Source organism: Mirounga angustirostris, unplaced genomic scaffold, assembly GCF_029215605.1.
Source record: "Mirounga angustirostris isolate CCGP_5_RB_7025 unplaced genomic scaffold, mMirAng1.0.hap1 SCAF_14, whole genome shotgun sequence".
Taxonomy (NCBI): Eukaryota; Metazoa; Chordata; class Mammalia; order Carnivora; family Phocidae; genus Mirounga; species Mirounga angustirostris.
The window spans coordinates 66441089-66457482 of record NW_026991722.1 but is presented as its reverse complement, the minus strand read 5'-3'; the positions used below and the strand labels follow the sequence as shown (position 1 = coordinate 66457482).

At 57.0% G+C, this 16394-nt stretch overlaps 1 protein-coding gene across 1 annotated transcript; it reads left to right on the top strand.

Annotated features, from left to right (window-relative positions):
* The first annotated feature begins 268 nt into the window (after window positions 1-268).
* On the top strand, window positions 269-16109 carry RAB36 (RAB36, member RAS oncogene family). Its single transcript, XM_045886420.2, has 11 exons — window positions 269-510; window positions 1274-1356; window positions 4619-4710; window positions 6671-6736; window positions 7169-7270; window positions 9495-9559; window positions 11110-11165; window positions 11984-12061; window positions 12357-12447; window positions 14021-14140; window positions 14641-16109. Exons 2-11 carry the CDS (start codon window positions 1288-1290, stop codon window positions 14703-14705), a joined length of 804 nt encoding a protein of 267 aa, XP_045742376.1. The 5' UTR covers window positions 269-510; window positions 1274-1287; the 3' UTR covers window positions 14706-16109.
* Window positions 16110-16394: the final 285 nt, after the last annotated feature.

Here is a 16394-nt window from a genome sequence, read left to right as displayed (position 1 = left end):
TCCATGGTAATATATAAAGAAAAACACGAAATATTTAGATAACCAGAAAAAAATCGTATTTAATATTATGAAAATAAATATTTAAACACTTCACATAATCCCTACCCGTTCCTTTAAACTACCACCTTTCCCACGGAAGCTGGGTGCGCGAGTCTCTCCACCCCGCCCCGCCCCTGGGGCCTCGGCCCCGCCTCCTGGCCGCCCTGTCCCCGCCCACCGCCCGCCTGCCGGATCCCGCCCTCGTTACCATGGTGATCGCCGGCGTTCGAGCGGTGTCTCGGAAGCGTCTGCTGCTCCCCCCAAGAGGCTCCGGTTGCTACGGTGACCGCCCTTGCGAACCGCGTGTGGGACTCTTTCCGCTGTGAGCCCCGCCCAGACCCCGTCCCCGACGCCGGGGATTCGTTAGACGCCGGCGGGTCGCGCGTGGCGCTGGTTGCTATGGTGATCGCGGCCCCACGGGCCCAGCCAGACCAGGCCGCGCGGCTTCTGGAGCTTTTGCAACCTCCGCGGGTGAGTCCGCCGCCCCTTCTGTCCCACCCTAGTCCGCTCCGTGCAGGCACGTCCAGGAGGCCCTGGTTGGGAGGGCGCCGCTTGCGCGCCCACCTCCCACAGCCCTAACCCGAACGCCGCAGCCTGCAGCCCCGGGGCCTCCTCATTTCCTGGGCGCCTGCCCTGGGCCAGGCCCGTGTTGGTCCTGAAGGAGAGCCGGGTCAGATCCGGGAGGACGATAGGCCCGGTTAAGGACTTGGCCAAGGCCACCCTAGTGGGAAGAGGAGGAGGACAGGAGACGCAGGGCTGCTGAATAGGTGTGAAGGGCCAGGCGCTGGGCACGGTGAAGGCATACGGGGAAATGCCTGTGGGCTGAAGCCTAAGGCTCCTGACCCACCCAGAGCCTTCATCCCTTGGAGACCACCCCAATTCTGCTTCCTCCCCTTGGGCTGTGATGATGTACAGCTTGGCGTTTGCGCCATGCCCCACTCACACCCCAGTGATAAGTTCAGAGAGGGGCCACTCCTGGTTAGACACCTGGCAGGAGGAGACCCAGGTCTTCCTGACTCCCAGGCAGGGCCAGGAAAGCCTGGTCCCCTCCACCCCCACCCCAGCCAAACTGCCTGCAGATGGAAAGAGATGACCTCTGGCCAGTTTCCCTGACAGAGAAGGAGGTGTGTGGATCAATGTTTAAAGCTACTGAGAGGTTAAACATAAACTTGAGGATGAGTCCCCAGGGACTGCCACAGCTCCCTAACTCTCTTTCCCCTGGTTGGGTCCACAGGACACTCTGGAAGGATGAGGTCCTCGCTGACGCCTTTGGGGCCGCCCGTGAGCCGGGACCGCATCATCACCAGCTTCCCGAAGGTAGAGAGTCATTAGCCAGCCCTCTCTGTGTACCCTGCTCTCCCAACACCACGTCCACACCCACATTTCCCCACCTGCATCCCCCACCGGAAACAAAGCAGGAGAATCGGGGAGGTCAGTCCCTCTCTAACGGACCCTGGGAACTTACTAGACTTCTTCAGAAACAGGGAGACTTGGCACTGACTTGCCCAAGGTGGACCAGCAGGTTAAGGGGGACAGCAGGAGACAATGTGGCATGAAGGTTAAAGGTACAGACTTTGCAGTCCAAAGGTCCTGAGTGTGGATCCTGACTCTGTCATTAGAAGTATGTGACTGTGGGCAAATTACTCAGCCTCTCAGAGCCGCTGATACATAAGGCTAATTCCTCACATTGGGTGCCTGGCTGTTGGTAAACGGGAGTTCCCTTACCTGAGTCGTGGTCACTGCTGTTCTCGTTGTTATTATTACTATTATCAAAATAGCACTCTGGTTTCCTGACACCAAATCCAGGGTCCTCCCGCCTTACCATTCTGCCTTCAGTTCCTGCTGAAAGCACGGCCCTCTTCCATGTGTATTAAAATCCAGTATTAATTGCATCAGGCAATACAAATCAGTCCAACCCCTAGAGGGGCAGTGGGACAGTATTTCCCACCATTGCGATGCCCCTGCCTTCTGATCCAGCCATTCAAGGCCAGACATCGGAGCAGTTTGTAAAGCGGAAGGTCAGACAAAACGTAAATGTCCTCCAGGGGGCGCTGCTTCAACAGCAAAATGCTCCTTCCTGACACAGACAGGAGGAAGAATGAGGCTTCCCTCCAGGACTGGATGTGAAGTAAGGTCCAAAGTCAATTAAGTAAAAATGCAAGGAATGGAGCAGTGTGTCTAGCATACTTCCACGGGTGGCAAAAGGAGAGGGCAGAAAACAAATGTATATGTTTGTTTATACATGCCAAAAATATCTCTGGAAGGACACAAGATCCTGTTCTCAGTGGTTGCCTCCATGTGACTTGGGACAGACATAGAGGGAAAAATCCTCTCCATGGAGTGACCCCTCTGTCTGTTGAATTCTGTGCCCAGGCTGGTAAGGAGGAAGGAGGTGACTGCAGACTTTGGGTAATTTGGGCCGGCAGTCATACCTTCTCACCTTTTCTGCTTCTACACACCCACAGAGAAGGCTGTGGTGCCTCGGACCTGTGGACAATTCCCCCAGAATTTTCCATTTCAACAGAGGCCCAGACAACTGCTTCCCTAGAGAGCTTGAACGTGGTCACCAGGGATGATGGACACTGATGTTTAGTGAGCCAAAAGGAAGGGAAGTGTGATCAGCACAAAACAGTTCAGGTCTCACGGGACAGAGGACTCCCATTTCCAGAATAGATCAGCAAGGCTCAGAGAAGTAGGGAGGGCTGCCTGACATCACACAGTTGGGCATGGCAGAGCCAGGACTTGACCTGGGTCTGACTCCAGGGCTCCAACCTTCCCTTACCCTGAGAGGCAGCCTGGGGCATCCATCATGTCTTCACTGAGGGCGAGATTCTCCCCGCTCCTGTCTGTGGCAGTTCATCCTGTATCCCAGGGTCACACACTTGAGTCCTGAGAAATTCGTGGTCCAGGTGGGGCAAGCCCCTCCCATTACTCTGTGCCTCAGTTTCCCTGTTTCTAAAATCAGCTCACACTTCCTGCCCAGTCTTCCTTACTACATTTCTTCAGTGCATCCAAAATGGTGGGGGATTCCTCTAGTGACCACCACCATGGCCAGGCTGACCCCCCGTTTGAAGCTGACATGAAAGTCGACAGGAAAAAGCATCCAGCTTTCTCATGAGGTAGCTGACACTGTTCCACATGAACGTGGGCTGCAAGGCTAAGCTGTTCATCTACATCACCCCCGTTTGATCCTCCAACGACCACATGAAGAGCTGCTGTTATGAGTGCTTTACAGATGAGGAAACGGGCTCACTGAGGTGTTGTGACTTGCCCTTTTGTACAGCTCCTTTCACTGTCCCTGCTGCCTCCATCATGCCTGGAGCTGAGGGGGCAGATGGGCCAGGGCAGAGCCCATCTCAGTGCCTGGGAACTCAGAAGAAACGCTATGGCTAGGGGTGGGGGTGGAGTCCTTGTCACAGGGGAGTTGTGGGTCGAAGCAGTGCCCCAAAAGACAGAGCGGGTGGCCCGGGGGACTGCTGCCATATCACAGCAGGGCACACCAATAGCTTCCAACGGTGCCCTTCTCCCCACGCTCCATCCTCAGCCTCCGCCAATCTGAGAACAAAACATAGCAGTCACCTTCAGTTGCTTTAATGTCATCTTTCCCAATTATATATATTTTTTAAAGATTTTATTTATTTATTTGACAGAGAGAGACACAGCGAGAGAGGGAACACAAGCAGGGGGAGTGGGAGAGGGAGAAGCAGGCTTCCCGCAGAGCAGGGAGCCCGATGCGGGACTCGATCCCAAGACCCCGGGACCATGACCTGAGCCGAAGGCAGTCGCTTAACCAACTGAGCCACCCAGGCGCCCCATCTTTCCCAATTATAAAACAGACGTGTGTTCAACACGTGTTGTGACATCTTAATAGCCGTGAACATTTGTTGAGCACTTAGTATATGCCAGGCTGGGTCTGCCCTGATGGCTTTGCAAGCATTATTTCATTTTATGCCCCCAGGCTTTCGAGGTCTTATAGTTGGGGAAATTGAAGTTCAGAGACATTAGACAGCTGCCTGGGATCACACAGCAGCTAGAGGGAGACACAGGTCCTCCTACCCTGCGGTTATGTTCTTCAACCATAGCCCAGATTTGCCTTCCAAGAACTGTGGAAGGCCCAAAGAGCCCTCCAGGACATTTTCCAAACACATAGATATTTTTAAAGCAAAAAATGCCATCCAAGATCCATAGAAGGCATGGAAGGATCGTGGAGTTAAAAGGGCCCTTACAGCCCACCCCTCTTCTCACTCAGGTCCAGAGAGGACAGAGACCTGCCACACGCCCACAGTAAGGGCACAGCTGCCCCAGGCGAGACCCCGCTCTCCGAGTTGCCACCTGGGCCCTTTGGACCGGCCCCCACTGCTGCTCCTCAGGACTCACAAGAGCTTGGAGTCTCAGGGCCACTGAGGGGATAGAGGACGGCTGTGACAGAGGGGTCAGGGAAAGCTAACGAGCCTGGAGCTTCAAGGCTCAGGAGGGAGGGAATGCCGGGAGGCAAGCCACCACCTCGCTGCCCTGCTTGGTGATGAAGCTGTAGCTTTGAAGGATGAAATGCCCATCTGTCTGTCTGTCTTTTTTCCAGTGGTACACGCCTGATGCCTGCCTGCAGCTCAAGGAGCACTTCCATGGGCAGGTTAGCACGACCTGCCAGCACAGGAACACGGGGACTGTGGGGTGAGTGACCCCACGACCCAGGGGGCACAGGATGTGGGGGGAGGCAGCGGGTGGGAATGAATGCATGGATGAATGTATGAACAAAGAAATGGAACACTTACACAGACCACACCCGTACAGCCCAGTGTGGGCCTGGAGCTGATAGGGATTTTTATCTGGCTTTGCTGCCATAGAGAATGCTTTCCCTTTTCTCAGTAAGTCACGCTTATGACTTTTCAGGCCAGGGTCTCGGCATATGTCTGCTTCCTCTGTCTGGAATGTCTTTCCTACCCTTCAGCTCACAATATAGTGTCAGGGGCGTCCCGCACTACCCCCGCTCCCCAGCCTGGGCTGCCCGGGGTGCCCCTCCTGGGTCCCAAGCACTTATCTCACAGAATTACGAGTTTGCTTCTCTGGATTCCCCACTAGACGTAGCCTGTGAGGGCAAGGGCTGTGTCTGTCCTGTTCCTGCCTTGGCAGCACCTGGAACCACCTAGTCCTACCGGCACAGGGAGCTCACCCCAGTTACCCCTTCTCTTTGTTTTTTTTTAAGTTTTTATTTATTTATTTGACAGAGAGAGAGAGCAAGCACAAGCAGGGGGAGCAGCAGGAGAGGGAGAGGGAGAAGCAGGCTTCCTGGCAAGCAGGGAGCCCGATGCAGGGCTCAAACCCAGGACCCTGGGATCGTGACCTGAGCTGAAGGCAGATGCTTAATTGACTGAGCCACCCAGGCACCCCAGTTACTCCTTCTCTTAACACACAGGTACCGGGGCCTGCTTTGCCTCTCCTCCTGAGGAGCTCCCAGGTGTCCCACAGGTGTGGTGAGCTTGCAGTGGAAGCCCCCGGCCCCTAGGTTCCCTAGGTGGTGCAGAGTGAGGCCAGGCTCAGGTCCGAAGGCTCATGGGATGAGAGCAACGGCCACCAGTTAGGGAGGGCCGGTTCCATACAACTACCTCTCTGACTCTTCACAATGGCTCTGGGAGGTGAGAACCTGAGGCCCAGTGGGTGCTTCCGTAATACCTCGGCAGTACCTTTACTCCATCATCTGGGAAGTGGAGTCAGGTCCACCCTGCCCTAGGACCAGAGGCCACCTGGGAGCAGAGAAGACACAGCCTCTGGGCCCCCGGACATGGCCAGGGGAGCTGGACCAGGTCACCAGGTGACACGGGTGTCTGCAGGCAGAGGAAGTACCGGTCAGATGTTTGCCCATTGCGCTCCTTTGGCATGAGCTGCAGAAACTTCCACCTACAGTGCCAGGCATGCTGCTGCAGGGAGTGCAGGACACACACACAGGGTGGGGGGGTGGCTGCTCTCAGTGAGCAGGGTCCTCCGAGAACCCAAGAACCTCACAGCCACTTTACCTCAAGCCATAGCCCAGAGCTGAGTCCTGGCCTGAGTCCTGGCCACTGCTCACCCCTTGGGGCCTGTGTGGCCCTGGCAGACACCTCCAAGGCAGGCGGTGATGGTGGTGTCCCAGTCAGGGAGTACCTGCTTGCACAAAGCAGGAGCCCGTGCAGCCCCGGGCGTGATTCGGAGGGGGCAGGGGCTCTGCCCCCATGCCTATATCCCCTGCACTCTGACACTGCGTCTGCACCCTGAGCTCACTCCAGGTTCCCTGCTGCGTGTGCCCCCAGCTTGGACATAGCCTCACCTGGGCCTCCTCCCTCTACTCCATCAGCCCAAGACCCAGCCTCCCATCGTGCCCAATTCTAATTCTCACAACAGGGCTTGGGCCCAGTGGGGTCAAGAGCACATAGCCCCAGAGACAGCAGAGTCCCCAGAACAGATGCAGGCCCTCCTGCCCTCCCCTCTGAGTGCCAGGCATGGGGACAGACATCCCAGAGTGTCTCAGCAGGTGCCCCGTCCCCTGTCAGGGACTGAGACATGGCTCATGAGTGGGGAGCTCAAGGAAGGAAAGGCCTGTATGTGTGAAGATGTTCCATGACTCTGCTTGCGAGCGACACAACCGTATCCCTCACAGGCTGCGACTCTCCAAGGTGGTTGTCGTTGGTGATCTCTACGTGGGCAAGACCAGCCTCATCCACAGGTGCGCCCGCTTGGCCACACCTCCCGGCACTGGTTGTCATGCCTTTCCCTGGGAGGCCCAGATAACGTTGTCATAGTCAAAACTGTGGCTGCTGGGAACCACACCTCGGAGGGGGTACAAGGCATTAGGGAGTGGCGGGGGGGGGTGGCGGGGGGTGCAGCATTCTGGGACCCTGACATTCATGACACCATCCCCCAGGACCATGGGCTCACACCTCACTGGCACTGACCTGCAGCAATTTGCCTTCTGGCTGCAGCAGATTCTCTTCCCCAACACAGTTCTCGTCGGCGGCTGTCTGTCTACTGTCTATCTCCGCGGACCATCATCTCCTTATATTCCCTGTGGGTAGACTTTTTGTTGCCTGCAGACTTTGACTGTCATGAGCAAAGCTTCCACACACAGTCTCTCTGATGCCTTCCTCGACTCCCACAGGTTTTGCAAGAATGTCTTTGACCGTGACTACAAGGCCACCATCGGGGTAGACTTTGAAATCGAGCGCTTTGAGATCGCTGGGATTCCCTACAGCCTGCAGATGTAAGTCGCCATCATGTCACACCATGTCCTGTGTGGCTCGTGGGTGGGCTTTGTGGAGGGAAGCCCATGGGGAAAGCCTTGGTGAGCTCCTTCTGGACTGTGCCCTGTGGTGTTTGGTGAGGACCTATCTGGACAAACAGGAATGGTATGACACTGGGCTTTTCCAGTTCCCTGAAGCCCTGTATACTCCGTCACTCCCCATGGGTGTCTCACATTGGTCATCAGACCTGGGAAAGTCCTCACAGCCCAATGTGCCCAACCACCCTCGTCCTCCCCTGATACCCGCCCCTCGAGTTCTGGCTCTGGGTCCCCGCCCCTAGCCTGCCTGGCCCTCGGTGATCCTACTCACCAGGCCAGCAGGGTGGCCTCTGGCAAGTCACTTCAAACCTCTGAGCATCTGTTCTCATCTGGAAAGTGGAGCCCACAGTGGTCCCTGAGTGCTGGGGCCTGGTGGAGGTCACCTAGTCCATGTGCCTTCCTCAGGCTTGATGCACCCCCCTCCTCCTCACCCCTCTGCCCTCAGTCCACTCCCCCTGTCTCTCTCCCTCTGTCTGCTTCCCTGCCAGACCCCATGTCTCTGCCTCTCAGTGGCCCACTGGCTTCAGCCCCTCCCCTGTAGTTTCCCTTAGAACAGCCCAGAGTCTCTCCCCCAGGCTCACACTTTCGCACTAGAGCTCTGGACCTTGCCGTCCCTCTCCTCTGGCACCTGGATAATTGTGCAGGTCTATCTGTGTCACCAGCCCTACCCTCTCCTGTGTGACTTCTTGCCCTTCCAGGCTCTCCTGTGTGGCCCCCTCCCTTTTCTAGGCTCTCCGCCCAGCTGCCCCTACCCGCCCCCCTTGCCTGCTGCCTCTGTCCTAGTCCCCTTCTCCTTTCTCTCTCACTGGGGGTCACACCTGATCCTCTGGTTTCATTCCTCAATCCTCTAAGCCCTGCCTGGGCTTAGCCTGGGGATCTGTGGTCATCAGAATAGAGCTCACCCTCTCATGGACCTCAGTTCCTTACCCTGTCATGATAATGCCCACTTCTCTGAGGACAGCCCCAGTGTGGTCCTAGAGCCAGGTGGCACCACCGAATCTTGCCCGAGGGAGAGTACAGGGCCAGACCAGAGCAGAAGAGACTGTGAAAATGCAAGGCTGAGGCCCGAGGGGCTCTGGAGCCAGGAGAGCTGAGGAGCACAGAGCTGGTGGGATGGCCTAGGTGGAGCCAGGCTGAGAGCAGGCCATCAGCCTTATCTAACCACAACAGAGACGCTGCCCTGGCTTGCCTTCTCATTGTCCCTACATTGAGGCCACTGCCAGCTACCCACTGGCCCCACCTCCAAGCCACCCTCCCAGTTTCCCACCCAGCGTCATCTTCAGAAAGACAATATGAATGAATTCATGACAGAATAGGGCCAAAGAGTTCTGCATCAATGCTGAATTGCTTCAAAAGATTTCAGACCGTTGAGATCTTATTCATGGCTTGTCTACTTTTCCATTTATGGAAGAAAGTTAAATTTTGATCTGTTAATTTTAAAAAAGGGATGGATTTTCAGACTCAGCTCTGCATATTGACCACCTGCCTGGTTCTAAACCAGAGCAAGTAGATCTCAGTATGTGTGTCCCCCTGTCCTATCCTGTGCCGATGGCAGACATCATTAATCGATTGTTGCATTCTTTTCCATAGAGCCGGGTCTCCACTTCTCCAGAGAGCCAAAACTAACTGATCAGAGTTACCCAGGAGATACAAACCACGTCCCTGTTAGACACTCCCACCCCCCACTCAGAGACTGAGCCTCCCCTCTGCTGCAGTGCAGAACATGGAGCCATGGCCCAGCCACACATGAGCAAGTAGCAGAACCATAGCGGGGAGGGCCAGTCCCATTCATGGGGCCTCGTCTACAGGTGGACTTCCACATCTTCAGAGCAAGCACATCAGGGAGTGTATTCTCCTTTTTAATGGCACGGTCCAAAGGGGCGGAGCTACAACTCCATTCATCCAGGCAGTGGAACTAGGGCATGCCCTTCCCCCACAGGCATGGTGAATCCAGCCAGGGAATTCCCCCACGGGGTACCTTAGGAAGGAAATCACGAGGAATTGCGGGGCGGGGACCTCTGGCCGGTAGTTGGCACAGGCCCTAGGGCCTGCCTGCCCACAGCCCCGCCAGCCTGCTGGCTCAGACCACTGCAGTTGCTTAATCTGCCACCTCTCTTTTTCCCTTTCTGTCTCTGCCACCACACAGCTGGGACACAGCAGGGCAGGAGAAGTTCAAGTGCATTGCATCTGCCTACTACCGGGGTGCCCAGGGTGAGCATCTGGGTGATAGCAATGGTGGGACCCTCAGCCATGTGCAGCAGGAGGCTCCCACTGGGCTCATAACAGGAAGTCCAGGTCCTCTGCACAGGCACCAAATCTGCTCTCCAAGTACCACTGAGAAAATCCCCAGGGGATGAGGAGACTGCCTTCCAGCCAGCTGGGCCTGGGGTTGGCCTCAGCAGTCACATCCTTCAGGGACCCTGTGCTGGCAGGTGCTCCCTGGGGGTCTCAACCTCAGTTTCAGCTCAGAAGGATGCTCAGAGGGGGAGGTGCATGTCCAGAGACCCCAGGAAAGAAGAGCAGAGTCGACTCCCGGAGGAGGTGTGAGGAGGCGAGGCTGGAGGGGAGGAGCAGAGGGACCACAGGAGGACTGCACCTGCAAGTAGGGGGCAGAGGGGGTGGCCCAGGCACTGGGCAGGCCTCCCAGTCAGCAGGTGGCAGCACAGGCTCCCCACTCCAACTCCCCAGGGGTTTCAGTGGGACACATGAGAACCATTCACAGTATCCAAAACCAGGCTCAAGTTATGAGGCCTAGTTGTGTCTACTGGATACTGGTAAAGAGAAATCATAACATTGCCATTTGAGATTTGAAAAAAAGCTAAACCAGGAAATAAGCTGTGAGCACCTTGGCCTTGGGTTGGAGTTCCAGCTCTGGCCCGTCTTCTGAGGGGGATGACACCCCCTGAGGATGAGGTGTTAAGCGCCTGGCGCAACCCTGGGAACTGCAGCCGGGCCCGCCACTGTCACCATCCTCAGTATCCTCCTTTGCTTCATTCCCCTCTGCCTCAAGGGGCCTCCTACAGCCTTAAGCCAAGCTGCAGGGGAAGGGTCTGCCTGGCCCTGCTCACATCCCCAGGCCCAATTCAGAGGCAGCCTTTCTAGAATGTCCTCCCCATGGGACTCCCCTCAGGCCTCCAGCGGGGTCCTGGAGACCCTGGACACCACACAACCTGGGCAGGACTGGTGATGAGAACCACCCTGCTCCTCAGAAATTGTTCCCCCAAAGCTGGTTGTTGCTAATTGTCCTCATAGCCATCGCTGCCATTGGTCAAAAGTCCTGTGTCAGCCCCTAGACCGAACCTTGTAAAACTAGCTGTTCTTGCTTAAACCTCACAGCACCCCTGAGAGCCTGAGGTACCACTCTTACCATTTCACAGATGGGGAAACTGAGGCACTCAGCAGTTAAGGCCCTCACCTGAGTTCCCTTGGCTGTAAGTGGCAGAGGGGAGATTTGAACACAGAAGCCCATGAGCTTATCTTGCCTCCCTGGATACTCCCTGGGGCTGGGCCTCTGGGTATGGATTGGAGAGGGTGGTGGGTGGGTAGGTCCCAAGAGGCAGTCATGGGGTGTCTCCTTCCCAGCCTCCATAGTGGGGACCAGGGTGATTGTCTGGGGGCCACCCTGGAAGTTCTGTGGGAGCCAGGCTCCTCTCTGGCTTTCTCCTGGGGAGCAGGGAGCTGCCTGAGGGGAGCCCCTCCTTGTACACCATGTTTGTGTCACCTGTTGCTGACCGGCTCTTGGCTTCTCCCTGTGTGTCCAGCGATCATCACAGCCTTTGACCTCACTGACGTGCAGACTCTGGGGCATACCAGGCAAGTCTGGGACTCTGCTGCCCCTGTGGTCCCCTTGGGTTCGGGATTGCCCATGAGCTGGGCGCCCCCGTGGGAGGTGCAAGGGACCAGACTCGCTTGTCAGAATTGACTGCCCACAGGCCACTTACTGTCCAATTGCCATATTATCCCTTAAGATCTGCACCCATCCGCTGAAGGTGGAATCAGCTCAGGGTACACAGCCAGCCGGGTCATACAGGGGCCGGCACTCAGGAGGGCTTTAAAGCTATGCTGTCACCATCTCGAAAGCTTTAATCATTGCTGGATGAGGGACCTCACATTTTCACTTTGCCCTGGGTCCTACAAATTACATATATCCAGTCCTGTCTGAAGGGATAGCCCTTGCTCTCTGGGACAGAGACCCGATCAAGAGAGCTGGTAACATGACCAATTCTGGGAGGTCATCTGCTTCTGCTGGGAATCATCCAGTTAATGGACGAAAGTCCTCTTCACCTCTCTTTGGTTTAAGGCATTCATATCCTGCTTCTCCCAAGCCCTGTGAGGGTGGTTGGGGTGATCGCTCAAGTTGATGAAAGGGCAGGACTCCCCCAAGGTAACACAGGGTGAAGGCAAACCAGGGCAGGGTCCTCACCTCCCCTGACCCGTGCTTTTGTGTCCCCACCCACCTACAGTTCACCTGGGGCCCAGATGGGGTCTGGGTGCCCTCCCTGCAACTCGAGGCTCAGTGCTCCCAGCCCTGGGGTGGACCCGGGCCTGCACCCCAATCCCCTAGTCTTCCTCAGACCTCTCTAGGTGGATGGATGCCATCTCTCAGCCTGTCTCCCCTCTGTGCATTCCAGGCAGTGGCTGGAGGATGCATTAAGGGAGAATGAGCCGGGCTCCTGCTTCGTGTTCCTTGTGGGAACCAAGAAGGACCTTCTGGTGAGCCCACCAGAGCTAGAGGCTTGTGATGGCCCTCGGGAAAATGCAGCCGCTTTCAGCTGGAGCTTGGGGAATGGAGGGTGGTGCTGACGTGCCCAGATGGGAATTGGAAGACCCAGAGCTGAAAGTTGGGGGTACCTGTGCTTCGTCTCATCGGAGAGGGATCACTGGGATCTCACCCCTGTGGAAGGTGTACCCCCATGCATGCACTGAAGCCGCCCATCCCAGGGTGAGGTGGGGAGGGAGGAGGCACGGGGGGAGCACCCCCCCCCCACAGGAGGGCTGCTTCTCCCAGTCAGGGGCTGCATGTGAGCAGGCGGAAGTGGAGGCTGTGCGTCTGGCCAACGAGATGCAGGCCGAGTACTGGTCGGTGTCCGCTAAGACAGGTGAGTGGGTGCGGGGTGTTGCCCCAGCGGGTGCGGGGAGTTTCCTTCGGTGGCTCTATGGCATGCTTGAGTCACAGCCAGCTGTGCTGGTGACCATGCAGGGCCTTCCACTGCCTGAAAGGAGTCTCCTCATCTCTGGAGGGAGAGCGGGAGCCGTCCCCCATGGACAACAGGAATAGTGACACCTGGCCCTGGCCCGTGTTCTCTAATGCATCCCCCCTCCCTCCTTGAGGCAGATCCATTTTATCCCTGCGAGCTCACTTCCAGGGTCACAGGGAGGAAGCGGCAGGGCTGGGTTTGGAATACAGCCCTCACCTGTAACCACTGTACCATCCTGCCCCCCCATCCTAAGGTAGGTGGGTAAGAGGCACCTCCTGGCTGGCACATAGAAGGGCCCAGTAACTGGGGGCTCCCATCCCTTCCCTGGGTGTCATCATGGAAGACACTGCAACATTGCTCATGGCCCCCTGACCCTCATCCACATCCCACCAATCTGTCCTCCAGCCACACGGGGCCCCCCGCCACCACACTGAGCCCCCAGCCCCTGAGCTGCCCTCACCCACGGGCCACTGCTTACTCCAGCCCTGGCAAGATGCCTAACATCTCAGCCTCAGTGTCCTCATCTGGGAAATGGGGTGACCCTGCCCATCTCATTTCATTTTTACTGTGAAAAGGTGTTTTAAATTACAAAAGCCATATGTATTCAGTGAGGGAAAACTAGAAAATGCAGAGAAGCAAAAGACACACTTAAAATACACAGGTTGTTGGTGGGAGGGGGGTGTGAAATGAAGTAACATGCAGTGCCTGGCTCATAGAAGCCCCCAGCGGCTCTGAGGACTCTGGAATTACGCATTGTGGTCCTTGCCCCGGGTAAGGGGCCACAGTTGACGTCTGGCCAAGGACTGGGGGAGGCAAGGATGGGAGTATTAAGGGTAGGCACCAGCCTCCAGCCCAACACAGATCAAAGCATGGCAGTGCCCATACCCAGTTCCCTCTGCTTCCTGACAGCATCCCCCGTGCCCTATGGGGACCCCCCCCCCCGCTTAGAGTAACAGAAGATTCACTGGGAACTCCCTATGGGCCAAGCAGGGTTGCCCTGTGCAGTTGTATAGGTTGTTGGCTGCACAAGGGCAGTGCACATGTCGGGGGCTGGAACCTAGCCCTGTGCCCAGATGGGTGGCCTTCTCCCCCTGAGGGAGGAGGCACAAAGTCTCTATGTGGGAGTTGACAGCAGCTGCCCACTGGACAGGTGCTCAAAAGTGACAGGAAAGCAGACACCCTTCTGATCTCCACTCATCCTGGCGCCAGGCCCACAGGAGATGCTCAGTGGTGATTAATTGGAAGAGTAGATGCTGGGAAACCAAGGCTCGGAGATTTGAGGGAGCTTCCAGGGCAGGGTGCTGTGGAGCCCCCGGAGGTGGGAAGCCAGGCCAGCCAGCCCCATCCCTTGCCCTCTGCTGCCCCAGACAGCCCCACGGGTGTGCCGCCCTGGCTCCCACACCCGCTGGCTCCCAAATTCGTCTGCACGTAAGGGCCAAGGCGATAGGGTCAGGGCTGTCTCTTGGGCCCCCAGGGGAGAACGTGAAGGCGTTCTTCAGCCGCGTAGCCGCCCTGGCATTTGAGCAGTCGGTTCTACAGGACTTGGAGAGGAGGAGTGGCGCCCGGCTCCAGGTCGGCGAGGGAGACCTCATCCGTGCGTACAGACTGCAGGGCCGGGGCTGGGGAGCAGGCTTGCAGCCCAAAACCCACGTCCACCAGCCTCCCGTCCCAAGAGGCCACTCCCTTAACTTGTCCTCCTGTGCTGTCCTCTCTGGGGTACCCTTTTTGTCACTACTCTGACGTCAGGCCCTCAGCCTCCCTGACCCTGCCTGCCAGCTCAGACTCGCTCCCTGGCTCTCTTTGCCCTCCCGGCAGCTTCCTCATGAGCCAGGCTGGGCATCCCTGGCTGCGTGCCTGTGTCCTGGCTTTGGCTCTCCCAGTCTGTGTCTTTCCCCCACACTATTCCACCATCTGGAATACATCCTAGGCCTCTCGGCCTGTGCCAGGTCACCAAGGCCTTGATAGAGAGGCCTGCAAGGTCAAGCTCAGCTCTGACTAGCAGTCACCAGAAGGTGCCAGTGGCAGGGGAGGGAGGCTGCCCCGTGTCAGCTGCACGTGCTTAGTTAATGCCACGTGACTTCTCCCTCCTTACAGGAATGGAGGGGAGTCAACTCGAGACCCAGGAGAGCACGACATCCTCCAGCCTGGGTTGCTGTTAGCTGGGGCCTGCACCAGAAGCATGGGCAGTGCCTTCCGTGACCGTGGAGGGGTGACATGAAGCCATCCGTGTCTGCCCACCCACCACGCTGAGCCCCAGAGCTCAGCCACTTCTCTTTAGTGGGTTGGGAGCCAGGAAAGGCCCGCACTGGCTGCCCAGGAGCCCCCCACTGCCCCACTGGTGGGTGCACTGCGGTGATCATCTGGGAGGCCAGTGCCACCTACAGAGTCACCAAACATTCCCCTCTGGCTCGGAACTGCAGACACGAGACACTGGTTCCCCCGCGGCCCGCCTCTCTCGCCCTCAGCACACATTAGCTGCCCATGTAGGCACCCTGCCAACTTTCCTGGGTCGGCCTCAGGAGCCTTCTCCTCTCAGTGGTCCAGGCAAGCAGGACTTGTCAAAGCCAGCAAATGAGGAAACACCCCACCTGTCATCCCTGCTTGGGACTTTTCTGTAATCAATAGGACTTGCAGCTGACTGTCCACTGTCCCTTGGCCACAGACTTGTGGGATCCCTGGGCAGCCTTGCTCCTCTGGAGGAGGAAGGACAAGAGGGTCTCTCAGGCCCCTTCTGGCCAAGTGGTCATCTTTGGCTCCTCCTCCCCACCTGCCCCACACCCCGCAGCCCTGGGTGGGTGCCCACTCATCCCCGCCCACCCCGTGCCACAAGCAGGTGGACACATCTGGGCATATCCTACCTGCTTCTCCGAGATGGTGAGCATTTTGCAAACAGCTGTTCTGGTCAGTCCCCGAAGAGTGCCCCACACAGTGCCTAGCACACTGTGGGTGCCCAGTGCACGTTGGGTAGCTGACAGCAGTTGCCAAATGCTGGTTGGGGAAGAACACCTGCATCTTTTTCTGTTCATTCTCCCTTCACCACATTTTAGCTCTAATTTTTTACAGATCTAAAACACTTCTTTATATAAATCACTCTTAAAGGAATTCTGTACATGCTTATTGTAAACCCAAACAAGACACTACAAGGCTTTCTATGCAGGGTGAAAGCCCCCCTCCTGTCCTTGGAAGTAGGAGCCCTTCCAGACTAGTCCTCTGCAGCACAGCCAGGTGTCTTGTCACGTTTGCTGTTTGACCAGAGTGACCTTTGACCACACGTGCTGCCTGGCAGCCTGCATTCTGGTTGACCTGCAGGAGCCCTCTGTCCACACGGAGCCGACTCATTCCGTTGGCGGCTGCCAGTTTTCCTTCGGGTGGTGGACCAGAGTCCAGGCGCCCTGCCCCCTGACTGGGACACGAGGTTTGTGTCCAGCTCCTAGCTTTTACCAAAGGTACTGCAGCGACCATGCTTGTGGTTGTGGTTTTGTACGCTCAGGATTCCTGAAGAGAGCTTGCTGGCCCTTCTGAGGACTGGTGGCCCAGCTTGGTCCACTAGACACAATCTTGGCTGGGGGGTAGGGGCTGGGGGACAGGGGCAGGCTGCGTTAGGATCAGGTTTGTGACACACAGCAGAAAGTGTCATGGGGAAGAGGAGCCTGGCCACAGTGGGTTGGCACTCTCCAACGGCTCCCTCCCCTCACCCCTTCAGGCCCCAGGATTGAGGGGGCAATAATGGTGACCCGTTAATGAGCTAGAACCACAGTGTCTCATGCACACCCACTCTCTGTAAGTAGTCCTTTATTAAACTCTCCCCCATGTTGTCCACTGTGCATGCTTATCTGTTTCCCACCAGC